General features: G+C 39.8%; 1 protein-coding gene across 1 annotated transcript; it reads right to left on the bottom strand.

The window, feature by feature from the left end:
• Positions 1–3,121: 3,121 nt before the first annotated feature.
• Positions 3,122–14,402, bottom strand: LOC139033149 (craniofacial development protein 2-like). The gene is made up of 4 exons (XM_070461901.1): positions 14,270–14,402; positions 7,309–7,661; positions 6,102–6,905; positions 3,122–3,442 (listed from the first exon to the last, which is right to left on the bottom strand). Exons 1-4 carry the CDS (start codon positions 14,400–14,402, stop codon positions 3,122–3,124), a joined length of 1,611 nt encoding a protein of 536 aa, XP_070318002.1.
• Positions 14,403–14,755: the final 353 nt, after the last annotated feature.

A 14,755-nucleotide genomic window follows, 5' to 3' on the forward strand; every position in this document is an offset into this window, starting at 1 on the left:
TTCTTTCTTTCTCTTCCTTTCTTTCACATTCTGTTCCTCTCCAGGCCCTATGCTTAAATACATCATAGTGGAATTGCAAACATGTAATTTGTTTATTTCTCTTTGATCCCAAGTTGTTCCCTAATCAACTTTATTTTTCAAAAACAATTTAAAGTTTCATCTTTCAACTGGTTAATCCAGAAAAGCTGTTTGTTGGTTCTGTTCTCTCAGCTGTTGAGCAATAGTTATTGGATTCAAAAGGGAGAGAGTTGGTTTGTGTTAGACAGTGTGGGCCAAATTCTTGTCGTGCACAGTTGTGCCCGTGCACCTGGAACCCCACCAGCAATGCACTCCTTCCTCTGTGCCCTGGCACCTGTTTGCTACTGTCTACCATTCCAGGTCTGATAGACTTCATTGATGACTTAGTGGAGAACACACACTTACATTTGACTAAAACAAGGATGAAATACATTTTAAAATTTGAAGTAAGAACAAAATTGTAGTTTATAAAAAAGGTTTAATTGTTTAGTTTGGAATCACTAAATCCATTATCATTTGTGAATTCCTCATGGTAGACTATAGCCACAACACACTTGGACTCCTACCCCTTTTCCAGCCTCAACTCATATTATTTTCCTGCTTGATCATTACCCTTAAGCCACACTCTCTTAATTTTCTAGAACATACCAAACTCATTTCCTCTCCAGGGCTTTTGCTCATGCTACTTGTTCCCTTTTCCTGGAATAGTTTCCTCTTCGCCAAATCTTTTCACTCTTCTCCACACACCCATCCCACCAGGCTCTGCCTTAATTTAACACCTACTTATCTGCCAGCTCCTCAGTTCAAACCTCATTTTCTCTGGGAGGACTTCCTTGACTTTCAGATCAAGTCCTCATTTTGAATACACTTTTTATGAACTGGAATAAAGCAATGTAGCTGAAGCAAATGGAACGAGAGTGGCAGGGGTACAGTTTGGGGTTGGAGACGTCAGCAGGGAAGAGATGGAGCATGCCCTTGCAGCACTGGCTGATGATTCGGTAAGTAATAATGCAAGAGCAAAAGGAAACTAATGAAAAGTGTCAGTGATCAGATTTGGGTTTTGAAGAGATCACTCTGGCTGCTGTATGGAGGATCTGCTTAAATAGGGGAAAGGGGTGTGCAAGGAGACCAAGCAGGAAGCTATGTGCAATAGTCTAGGAAGGAGGAAGTGGTGGCTTGGACCAGAGCGGTGATACTGGAGGTACAGACAATTTAGTGACAGATATAGTAACAATGTGAAATACAATCAATAAACCTTCTTGAAGGATGAGGTTCGAAGAATGAAGAAGATGGTGTTCAGATTGTGCCTAATCCTGGCTTGCACAATTAGATGAATGGTAGAAGACCAGCTTTTATGGGTATTTGGATGTGTGGTGGGAGCAGGGTTGAAGGATTGGTAAAAACACTTAGGACTGTGGGCTGGATGTAGATTTTAGTTTTAAACTAAAGTTTGTAAATTACTTAGTAGAGTGTTTTATTGTACTATTACAGCTTCATAATAATTATAGCTTACACTTAGTGAATACGTACTTGTGCCAGACGCTGTTCTATGTGCTTCACATATATTAAGTCACTTAAACATCAATAAATGATTACGTTTATGATTCCATAATTATCATTATCATTATTGCAATATATAGTGCCTGTCTTTCCTGGACAGAGTTAGTTAACACAAGCAATTTCTTTCTATCCAGTTCTCCTTTTTATAGACTCCATGCAGGAAAGTACCATATAGCATAGGAACGTTCTTTAGAGAAATTACAGTGCAGTTGATTAGATTACAGCCATCTCTAGTTATATTCTAATCCTGAGGGCACATCCTGAGTTAGTGACCTTGTTTAGCTTCTGATGTTCCCATGTATATAACCTACCTATATATCTGTACTCAGAGTGGTTTGCTTTCACCAGTGTATGGATCCTGATTAACAGTTAACCTCATTCTCATAAAATGATTATATCTGGCATTGTCCCTAAATTTTCATGATTATTTACTAAAGCTACATATGTACTCACTAGAGCATTCTTGCCCAATTTGGGACAAAGAGCTCATTAAGTTTAAAAATAAAATCTCAACTTTTTGCAAAGTCAGCTCAGCAAGAAACCCAGCTGGCAGCCTTTTTTATTTTATTTCTAAAATTCAATTTTATAAATCGAGGGCCAAAAGTCTCTTAGAGCTTCCTGTGGCCTAAATGTTGATAATTTGAGGACTTAAAAATTCTTGCATATAGCTCATTTGAGGACCTGTGGACTAGCTGGACTAGTCTACATTTGAAATATCAAGGTATAAGAAGTTTGCACAGGTATTTTTGAAATGGATTAAAACTGGCAGGTTGCATGCTATTGTCACTTTTGATCACCAACTTTATGCTATGTGGAAATAGATCTCTTTTTTCGCCTGTTAAGATGAAGGGTAGTAAGAAAGAGAAAATGTTATTTATATTGTACAAGAAAACATTAGCAAGACAAAATTGCAAATCAACTATATTTTAATAAAAATAAATTAATAAAAGGAAACATTAGCAGATATCTATTGCAGCAGACAGGCAGTGCTGTCAATTGAACATCTTTCTCTTTCAGCTAGATTTTAGGTGGAAAGTCAGTTGGACTAAAAGAAAAGAAAACAAAAACAACAGTGGTATTAGAGATGGTATTCAGATTTTCTTGGCGACATGGAACAGTGAAGCAAAATTACTGTATAGGCTGATGACTTCTTCATTTGGTTTCTAAATCTATTGCTGTGATCTCAGAACTTTAACTTTTGTCAAGAATAGTAAAAGAGAAAAGCAAGCATGACTAAAATAATTGACAGACTAAAATCCTAAGCAAGATTTGGGATACAATACAATACAGTTAGTGGCGCTCAGCTCAGGCTCACCAGTCTCATTCACACCCATTTATAAAACAATCAGGAAAAACCTCCTCTAATGAGGGTTTGCCAAGAAGACACTTGTTAGGATCTATATGCAGGGAAAGCTCTTTGATTCACAGAGGAGAAGATGATACGGGAACTGAATAGCTATAGCTGCCAAAAAGAGGGATAAATAGCAACTCAAAATTGGATGATTTGCAATATACAGCAACAGGAAAAACTGTCTTACTCTCTTCATGATAGCAGTGGCACCTTGGAGCTACCCATACCATCAAGGAAGAAAGCTGATGGAGCCCAAGAGGCAGCCTGTGCCCTTGCTCTGATTTGCCCAGTCAGGGAAACGCACGTGGGAGGTTTGACTTTGTCGTTCACACTGGTCCAGATGGTGCTGCCCAAAGCCAGAATCTCCGGGCCACCGAAGCAGCGTGGAGAAGCTTTCAGCTCCTCCTGAATCAAATTCTGGCTCTTGCAGCAAGTGAGACATGGAAGAATGCCAATCTTTTCCAGCCAAAAAGCTACTGAAGTCGCTTTTCCCCCCTTCCGTCCAACTCGTTGCTTGAAACATTAGAGTTGTAAAATGTGAGTTAAAATTTTTGCTTTCATTTTCAAGACTATTTCTGATGCTTTGAATCATGACATCACCCAAAATTATGTTTTAAAATAAAAGAAGTCCTTCATTTACATTTTTATTCCAACTACATTTGATTTGGAAATAAACACTTGGGTTCAAAATGCAGAGTACAAATTATAAGTCGTTTTCTTTTGACTGCCAAGCCCATTACAATTGTACATGGCTTGCTGACTGGTACTGGCTGAACCTTGTCACTGGAACAAGGTTCACCAGTGACCCTTCCACAGCATGCATGCATGCTAAGTCGTTTCAGTCATGTCCGACTCTGTGAAATCCTATGGACTATATCCTGCCAGGGTCCTCTATCCATGGGTTTCTCCAGGCAAGAACATTGGAATGGATTGCCATGCCTTTCTCCAGGACATCTTTCTGATCCAGGGATCCAACCCAGATCTCTTCCATGGCAGGCAGATTCTTTATCTTCTGAGCCGCCAGGTTACTTCCATACCATACCATAGGGATCTTGGTTCACAACTTTTAGAACTGCCTTTGCAGTTCTAACTTCCTTCTGATCGTATATGCTTTGTCTTATGTTCAGTTCAGACGCTCAGTCGTGTTCCACTCTTTGCGACTCCATGAATAGCAGGACACCAGGCCTCCTTGTCCATCATCAACTGCTGGAGTTTACTCAAACTCATGTGCATCGAGTCGGTGATGCCATCCAGCCATCTCATCCTCTGTCGTCCACATCTCCTCCTGCCCTCAATCTTTCCCAGCATCAGGGTCTTTTCCAGTGAGTCAACTCTTTGCATGAGGTGGCCAAAGTATTGGAGTTTCAGCTTCAGCATCAGTCCTTCCAATGAACACCCAGGGCTGATCTCCTTTGGGATGGACTGGTTGGATCTCCTTGCAGTCCAAGGGACTCTTAAAGAGTCTTCTCCGGCACCATAGCTCAAAAGCATAAATTTTTCGGTGCTCAGCTTTCCTCACAGTCCAACTCTCACATCCATAACGACCACTGGAAAAACCATAGCCTCAAACAGACAGACCTTTGTTGGCAAAGTAATGTCTCTGCTTTTTAATATGCTATCTAGGTTGGTCATAACTTTCCTTCCAAGGAGTAAGCGTCTTTTAATTTCATGGCTGCAATCACCATCTGCAGTGATTTTGGAGCCCCCCAAAATAAAGTCTGACACTGTTTCCACTGTTTTCCCATCTATTTCCCATGAAGTGATGGGACCAGATGCCATGATCTTAGTTTTCTGAATGTTTAAATTTAAGCCAACTTTTTCACTCTCCTCTTTCACTTTCATCAAGAGGCTTTTTAGTTCCTCTTCACTTTCTGCCATAAAGGTGGTGTCATCTGCATATCTGAGGTTATTGATATTTCTCCTGGCAATCTTGATTCCAAATTGTGCTTCTTCCAGCCCAGCGTTTCTCATGATGTACTCAGGGTGACAATATACAGCTTTGATGTATTCCTTTTCCTATTTGGAACCAGTCTGTTGTTTCATGTCCAGTTCTAATGGTTGCTTCCTGACCTGCATACAGGTTTCTCAAGAGGCAGGTCAGGTGGTCTGGTATTCCCATCTCCTTCAGAATTTTCCACAGTTGATTGTGATCCACACAGTGGAAGGCTTTGGCATAGTCAATAAAGCAGAAATATACATTTTTCTGGAACTCTCTTGCTTTTTTGATGATCCAGCAGATGTTGGCAATTTGATCTCTGGTTCCTCTGCCTTTTCGAAAACCAGCTTGAACATCTGGAAGTTCACGGTTCACGTGTGGCTGAAAGCTGGCGTGGAAAATTTTGAGCATTACTTTACTAGCGTGTGAGATGAGTGCAATTGTGTGGTAGTTTGAGCATGCTTTGGGATTGCCTTTCTTTGGGATTGGAATGAAAACTGACCTTTTCCAGTCCTGTGGCCACTGCTGAGTTTTCCAAATTTGCTGGCATACTGAGTGCAGCACTTTCACAGCATCATCGTTCAGGATTTGAAATAGCTCAACTGGAATTCCATCACATCCACTAGCTTTGTTCGTAGTGATGCTTTCTAAGGCCCACCTGACTTCACATGCCAGGATGTCTGGCTCTAGGTGAGTGATCACACCATCATGATTATCTGGTTCGTGAAGATCTTTTTTGTACAGTTCTTCTGTGTATTCTTGCCACCTCTTCTTAATATCTTCTGCTTCTGTTGGGTCCATGCCATTTCTGTCCTTTATGGAGCCCATCTTTGCATGAAATGTTCCCTTGGTATCTCTAATTTTCTTGAAGAGATCTCTAGTCTTTCCCATTCTGTTGTTTTTCTCTATTTCTTCACATTGATCGCTGAGGAAGGCTTTCTTATCTCTCCTGGCTATTCTTTGGAACTCTGCATTCAAATGGGAATATCTTTCCTTTTCTCCTTTGCTTTTCGCATCTCTTCTTTTCATAGCTATTTGTAAGGCCTCCTCAGACAGCCATTTTGCCTTTTTGCATTACTTTTCCATGGGGATGTTCTTGATCCCTGTCTCCTGTACAATGTCATGAACCCCCGTCTATAGTTTATCAGGCTCTCTGTCTATCAGATCTAGTCCCTCAAATCTATTTCTCACTTCCACTGTATAGTCACAAGGGATTTGATTTAGGTCATACCTGAATGATCTAGTGGTTTTCCCCACTTTCTTCAGTTTAAGTCTGAATTTGGCAATAAGGAGTTCATGATCTGAGCCACAGTCAGCTCCCGGTCTTGTTTTTGCTGACCCTATAGAGCTTCTCCATCTTTGGCTGCAAAGAGTATAATCAATCTGATTTTGGTGTTGACCAACTGGTGATGTCCATGTGTAGAGTCTCCTCTTGTGTTGTTGGAAGAGGGTGTTTGCTATGACCAGTGCCTTCTCTTGGCTGAACTCTATTAGCTTTTGCCCTGCTTCAGTCCGTACTCCAAGGCCAAATTTGCCTGTTACTCCAGGTGTTTCTTGACTTCCTACTTTTGCATTCCAGTCCCCTATAATGAAAAGGACATCTTTTTTGGGTGTTAATTCTAAGAGGTCTTGTAGGTCTTTATAGTACTGTTCAACTTCAGCTTCTTCAGCATTACTGATTGGGGCATAGGCTTGGATTACCATGATATTGAATGGTTTGCCTTGGGAACAAACAGAGATCATTCTGTCATTTTTGAGATTGCATCCAAGTACTGCATTTCGGACTCTTTTGTTGACCATGATGGCTACTCCATTTCTTCTAAGGGATTCCTGCCCACCGTAGTAGATATAATGGTCATCTGAGTTAAATTCACCCATTCCAGTCCATTTTAGTTCACTGATTCCTAGAATGTCGACATTCACTCTTGCCATCTCCTGTTTGACCACTTCCAATTTGCCTTGATTCATGGACCTAACATTCCAGGTTCCTATGCAATATTGCTCTTTACAGCATCGGACCTTGCTTCTATCACCAGTCACATCCACATCTGGGTATTGTTTTTGCTTTGACTCCAATCCCTTCATTCTTTCTGGAGTTATTTCTCCACTGATCTCTATTAGCATATTGGGCACCTACCGACCTGGGGAGTTCCTCTTTCAGTATCCTATCAATGTGCCTTTTCCTACTGTTCATGGGGTTCTCAAGGCAAGAATACTGAAGTGGCTTGCCATTCCCTTCTCCAGTGGACCACATTCTGTCAGACCTCTCCACCATGATCTGACTGTCTTGGATGGCCCCACACAGCATGGCTTAGTTTCATTGAGTTAGACAAGACTGTGGTCCTGTGATCAGACTGGCTAGTTTTCTGTGATTATGGTTTTAGTGTGTCTGCCCTCTGATGCCCTCTTGCAACACCTACCAATTTACTTGAGTTTCTCTTACCTTGGACGTGGGGTAACTCTTAAGGGATGCTCCAGCAAAGCGCAGCCGCTGCTCCTTACCTTGGATGAGGGGTATCTTCTCACGGCCGCCCCTCCTGACCTTGAACGTGGAGTAGCTCCCCTCGGCCCTCCTGCACCTGCGCAGCAGCCTCTCCTTGGATGTGGGGTTGCTCCTCTCCGCCGCCGCCCCTGACCTGGCCATGGGGAAGCTCCTCTGCGCTGCTCCAGCGCTGTCGCAGCCTGGCGCTGTCCGGTCGCCACCCCTGACCTTGGGCGAGGGGTAGCTCCTCACGGCCAGCTTCTGCGCGGTCCGTCGCAGCCGGCGGATGTTTATCTCTTCCAGACGACAAGCCCCTTTGAGAGCGGGGGATATGGCATGGTCCTACGACTCTACTCTTTGCCCTTCCAACCCAGCCTAGTGTTCTGAGGAGTAAGCATTAAACATTTGCTAAAATTTTATTTTCCAGTCACTTATTTTACCCTTTAGGGCGACCTGTATTTTTTTCTGATCCCATACATCAAACTAAGAGAATTAAGTGTTTTTCTGTAGTGATGCCTTAAGAGCTTTCTCTGAAACAGGGTCATGCAAACCAGGTAAGGAAAGGGATAGAAAACATGCTATCAGGTTCTTCAGAACTGGTGCCTAATGTTCATTAAGTTCCTTTCCACATTCTCTTTTAGTTTTCCAACATCTTCAGGGTCTAAGCTTATGAAGAAAGACTCATTTTTCTTGGCTGGGAAGACATATTATCATTATTATTTAATTTGTCAAAAAATCATAAAATATTTATCATTATTGTTAATCTCACCAATATGCTGAGAAATTCTACAAGTCATACAAGCTCTTCTTTAGTTCAGATGCAAGTATCACCTCTTTTAAGAAGCCTTCAGTGATTGTCCTGGTCTACATTTCTTTCTCCCTTCTCTAACCTAGTATAGTGCAGTATAGCTTAGTTTAGCATTTAATATACCATTGGAATTATAAACACTTGAGGGAAGAGCTATGTTAACTTTCTTCATTTCCCCCAATGTCTCCTAACATGGGAACCAGGCTCTACATGGGCTGATATGTTATGTGTATGACTCAGAATTTATCTTCACTATTAACTAATCTGTCTGATAATTTCATTTGAATGGCCCCATATTGTCTCCAACTCAACATGCCTAACATTGAACTCATAAATTTCCTTAAAACTAGCTTCTGTCTTGACTCAGTAATTTCTTTGGGCCACTTAGGCCTTAAACTTCTCTATAATCTTTGACTCTTTCCTTTCTTTTCCTTCACAACCAATCATAGCTCTCAAATCCATGCCTTTTAAAATTTCTTCTTCCTCTTTCTATCTGCTGCTAACTTCCCAATCCAGCTCTTATCATCTGACACACTATTTCAGGGATCTCCAATTAATCTATCTTGAGTCTCAGCTTCATCTATACCTTGAAAGTATGCCTTCGTTACCAAATATATTTTCCTAAAACAATGTGATAGTATGTCTTTCTTGCTCAAAATTTTGCTTGCCATTGACATTAGAGAGGCTTGTCACTGTCCTCAAAGGTGAAGTCCAAATTTCTTGGCCTGGTTTCCAAGGCCTTCTACATCTTTCTAGCTTTAAGCAATGTTTCTAAGTATATCTCATGATTCCCCTATGTGAATCAAGTGAATCTAATTAATGTCCTTAAAATATGCTCCCCGCATCCCCTTGTTTACACTTTTGTTTCTATTCCTGTTCCTCTTTGCCAAAGTAATTATCAATATTATTGATCCTTTCAGGTACAGCTCAAGAATTGAACACAATGGTTGGCACAATAATGGTTTGCTGAATGAATGGATCTTTCCCCCTTTTAGGGTTTATGCTGCACCAATTATCTTTACAAATAACTTGTTACTTAGCAAATTTTTCTTACACTGTTTAATTTCAATATGTCTTTCTAGAGTTTAAGCCAATTCTAAACTCCTTTTGGACAAGTACTAATTTATATATTTTTATGTTTAGTATCACTCATGTACTAAAGGATAGAGTTCCCCAGGTATGTAATCAGCTTACAACATACATGTGTAGATTACTCACAGGTGCTCAGTAACTGCTTGCTGCCAAATAGAATATGGAAGTAGAGATTGTGATACTGTCTGAGAGGGTTTTAATTCCTGGTGAGCCCTGTGAATTGACTGACCCCTCTCTTTCAGAATCCTATGTTCTTAAATTCAAAGTTAGTATTATTTAGCATTTCTTCATAAAACCTTTATTTTTCCAAGATTTTAAGGTTATTGTATGCTGAGATGATGTTATGTGAATATCTTCAAATTTTACATGATTAAATGCAGCAAAAGTTAAATCTACTCTACTTGAAAAATCAACAATAGTACCCATGAATGACAGCATATTTACCTTGTACTTTAGCTATCTTTGGTGACTGAACAATGTATTGATTTGATCATTTCAATTTCCAAGATAGTAAAAACAAACAAATAAACACTACCAAGTCTACATGCCATGTTAATTTTAACAGAGAAAATAATTTCCAATCTTTGTAATTATGTAACTGAGTAAAAAGTGAAGCATATAGTTCATTCCTAAAATGCTTTGTCTATATGTTACTAATATCAAGATGGAAGGCAACATCGCTGTTCACAGAACACATGGCTTCAAGGTACCTATTTCATCTGCACATTGGGACGAGATGTTATTAATTTCAATAAGTACATATGCTATGTGAAAAATTAGAAATATCAGCAAGACTAAGTCAGGATGTATGATTTTGTTATTAAGTGAGAGGCTAGTGAGTAGAGAGGAAATAATGTGTTGCAATCTTTTTGGCACAGGTGATCCCCAACACTTATCTCTTGTCATTTTTATAGATCCTTACAATACATTCTAGCTGATGCAATGAATAAAGATATAAAGTGGCTAAGGATAGGGACTCAAAGTCACCCAGCATATAGAGTTCTAGAATTCTTGGCTTATAATTTAAATAGATGTGTATGTGTGTCAATATGGAAGTGTGAGACGTCTGTGTGTAGTTTTCATGTTTGCCAAAAATAATAATAAATAAACAAAAGTGTATTTGATTGTAGTGGGCGTCCCAGGTGGTGCAGTGGTAAAGAATCCGCCTGCCAAGCAGGAGACTCAGGTTTGATCCCTGGGTGGGGAAGGTCCCCTGGAGAAGGAAATGGCAACCCACTCCAGGATTCTTACCTGGGAAATCCTATGGACAGAGGAGCCTGGTGGTCTACAGTCCATGGAGTTGCAAAAAGTCAAACACAACTTAGTGACTAAACAACAACAAAACAGAAGTCCTTTAAAATTAGCTTAAGTGAAAAAGGGGGTACTTTGGTAAGAAACACAGTGTCTCAAGGAAACCTGACATAGAAAGGGTAGTTTATATTTCATGGGTATTTGGAAACTCACTGTCAAGAAACTGGGAAGCTTCTCTTTTTTAGCACCCTTTTTCCAGATCAACTTTAATAATATCAGCAAATACAAAAGCATGGCCTCCTTACAGCTTCTGAATTTCTAATGTAAGAACATTACCAAGAGGTTTATCCAAATAGTAGAGGCTGACCCATATCTCTGTATCACAAGTCCAGATTCCTAGGAGAAGAATCTGGTTAGCACAACTTGAGGTATATGTTCATCCTCATCTGGTCACCTATGGCTTAGGGGAGGGCCCAGAAGAAAAATCAGCCCAGCTATGTTGAAGGTTTCCACATGTTCAATCATTGTGTGCCTAGTGGGTGATGTGGTATTGGGTACATGGTAAGTATACAGCAACTGGGATCCACCCTGTCTGGGGGATTTTAAGATATGGGGTGTGGGATTAGCAAATACCCTAGAAAGTGAATATTATAGCTATGTATAGGGGATAGGATAGAGGGAAGAGTAAGCAGAAAAAGAAGCAGAAAAAGGGAGAAATGTAACCGTCTAAGTGTATATAGCCATTTAGTTTTGATATATTTAATACACAAATCAGGGAAATAACTGTTCCTCATTGTTGTATTATTTATTGTTACCATTCTGCTTATATTATCTGTTAAGACTTTTTAAAATTTCATATCCTGAAGATACATGTGTAATTATAATTCAATGGCAGTTTATTACACACATAATCTAATTTTCTATCCTAAATAAAACATCTAAATGAAAACCCAAATAGGCCTTTTATATACTCATCAACACAATATGTAAAAATCAAGACAGTGCCTAGAATTCTATATGCAGTGCCCTACTTTGGTGAGGCAGAGTCTGTCAATTACCATCCAGTTTCTTTACATTTTTTAAAGTGTCCATATCCATTAGCTGGAATTAAAATGACATATTTATAAGATTAAATAGTTTTGCATATAGTCCTGTAGCATCTATATTTTACCATGCTGGTGTCTGAAAATGATTACTTTTCTTTCAAACTCATTACAAGTGTATTTTTAATTAACTAAATTGCTGCATCATCTTTCATTTCTTTTAGCAATATCCTTGGAGAGGTCACTATGAATTTTGACAGTAGGCATTGAATTTTACGAGCTGTGTCAGTCCTGTAGGGCAAACAATCTGGCCTGATATAGGTCAGGTGACAGTGACATGTGGGACACAGACTGTAAAGCTGGCAAAAGTTATATTAGTAGTTACAGGAAAAAAAAAATCAATGTTTTAGGGATAAAGGTTTTACATTATAAAATGCATTCAAGTGCAAATATGAATTGAAAAGAGAACAGATAGGCAAAATAAATTCCGGGGGACTGAAGAAGATGAGGATGAACCCACTGATGAAATGATGAAATGAAGCACTCCACTTTATTCATTGGAACTAGGTTGAAAGTGAAGGAAGTGTTAGTCTGCTTGTCATGTTCAACTCTTTGCAACCCCATGGACTGTAGCCCACCAGGTTTCTCTATCCATGGTATTCTCCAGGCAAGAATACTAGAGTGGATAGCCATTCCCTTCTCCAGGGAATCTTACGAACCCAGGAATCAAACCCAGATCTCCTGCATTGCAGGTAGATTCTTTATTGTCTGAGCCACCAGGGCAACCCAGGTTGGTGATGTGGAAAAAGGTACTAGGCTGGAAGTTAAGAAACTTGGGTTCTAGTTCAGGATAACTCATTTCTGGGGAGTGTATACCTTTGGGCAAATCACTTATCTTCCCTGAGTCTCAGTATCCTTGTTGGCAAAATGAAAGGGTAGGAGCAAATTGTCTCTAAGGTAGCTAACTGCCCAGCCATTTGATCCTATGACCTAAAATGATTCTTCAGTTCAGTTCAGGCGATTAGTCGTATCTGACTTTTTGCGACCCCATGGATTGCAGCACACCAGGCCTCCCTGTCCATCACCAACTCCCGGAGTTTACTCAAACTCAGGTCCATTGAGTCGGTTATGCCATCCAACCATTTCATCCTCTGTCATCCCCTTCTCCTCTCTCTTTCAATCTTTCCCAGCATCAGGATCTTTTCAAATGAGTCAGTTCTTTGCATTAGGTGGCCAAAGTATTGGAGCTTCAGTCAGTCCTTCCAATGAATATTCAGGACTGATTTCCTTTGGGGTGGACTGGTTGGATCTCCTTGCAGTCCAAGGGACTCTCAAGAGTCTTCTCCAGCACCACAGTTCAAAAGAATCAATTCTTCTGCGCTCAGCTTTCTTTATAGTCAACTCTCACACCCATACATGACTACTGGAAAAATCATAGCTTTGACTAGAAGGATCTTTGTTGGCAAAGTAATGTCTTTGCTTTTTAATATGCTGTCCGGGTTGGTCATAAATTTTCTTCTAAGGAGTAACCGTCTTTTAATTTCATGGCTGCAGTCATCACCTGCAGTGATTTTGGAGCCCCCAAAATAAAGTTTTTCACTGTTTACCCATCTATTTGTCATGAAGGGCTGGGACCAGATGCCATGATCTTAGTTTTCTGAATGTTGAGTTTTAAGCCAACTTTTTCACTCTCCTCTTTCACTTTCATCAAGAGGCTCTTTAGTTCCTCACTTTCTTCCATAAGGGTGGTGTCATCTGCATATCTGAGGTTATGCAGATGAGGAAATACCCCACACCCAAGGGCAAAGGAGAAGCCCCAGCAAGATGGTAGGATGGGCGAATTTACCTTTAGAATCAAACCCCATTCCCATCAGAATCATTTTAAAATGATTCTTAGAATGGTAATTTTAGATTCTGCTAATCCATGCAATTTTGTCCTGTCAGGGGATGGTATCAACAATTGACGTGATCCAATGATATCTCTAAAAAGATGTTTCATTTGCATATCTCTGGCCTTTTCCCTGAAGTTGCATAACTTTTTCATGCTGCCCTGACTTCTCCCTGGTGATGAGAAGGGAATTTCATTTGCTGGAAGAAGCTGAGGGAGGCTGGTTGTCTTGATGAATGCGAAGCTATGGGGAGGGTAGCAGCCTGGAACACGTTGAGTTCCACCTCTTTCTTTCGGCACTCTCTCACTGGGTAGTAATGGGCAGTAATGCTAAATCAGAGACTCGCATAATACAAGTTTGACAATCCTACAGGACAGAAATGCAAAGCAGAAGCGATGGGCTTATCAGATGGCACCCTCTTCACTTCATCTCAGGCAAGCTTCAGGTTCAGAGAAAAGGTTAAAAGTGCGAGCCAATTTGTAATTTGGAGATAGAAGAATTCATTTTCTAACAGGAAAGCTAAATTATATATATATGTATATATATACATATAAAGAAACTTTTATTAAAACAGTTCCACCACAGTGACTCTGATTAAGAAGTAGGGCAATTTTCATCATGTAAATTATGTTTTCAAATTAGATTTAAATAGCATAGTAATACTTTTACTCTTGCTATCTACCATTTAAAAGAAATAAATAATTTGGTTAAGTTCTTGCATTTTCACGAGGTGAAATTCCATCACAATACTAGAGTAATTGAAACTGGTGATTTTTAGAGCCATCCAATTACAGGAATTCAACTCAATTATTTTTCTAATGAAGATAGTTTTCACTTACATGTGTCGATCATTTCCTGTTGATGTGAAGAAGTCTTAAAAGTCTTTTTCTGATGATTTCTGGATATTATTGTACCTGTAATGGGATATTCATTGATACTGTCAGATAATGTAGAGCCCATAAAAGAAGGCATGATTATAAATTTTCCTATGTCTACCTTTGTTTTTCTGCCAGTATCAATAAATAATTTTGAATGTTTTTCTGTAATATACTGACCATAATACATTGAGTGGAAGTCTTGAATTTTACAAATAATTTAATGGAAATGTTAATGCAGGTGCATTCTATTTAGATAGTGTGTTAGTCGCTCAGTCGTGTCCAACTCTTTGTGAACCCATGGACTGTAGCCCACCAGGCTCCTCTGTCCATGGAATTATCCAGGCAAGAATACTGGAGTGGGTTGCCATTCCCTTTTCCAGGGGATCTGTCCAACCCAGAGATCGAACTCGTGTCTGCTGCATTGCAGGCAGATTCTTTACTGTCTGA

The sequence above is a fragment of the Odocoileus virginianus genome, chromosome X (assembly GCF_023699985.2).
Source record: "Odocoileus virginianus isolate 20LAN1187 ecotype Illinois chromosome X, Ovbor_1.2, whole genome shotgun sequence".
NCBI lineage: Eukaryota > Metazoa > Chordata > Mammalia > Artiodactyla > Cervidae > Odocoileus > Odocoileus virginianus.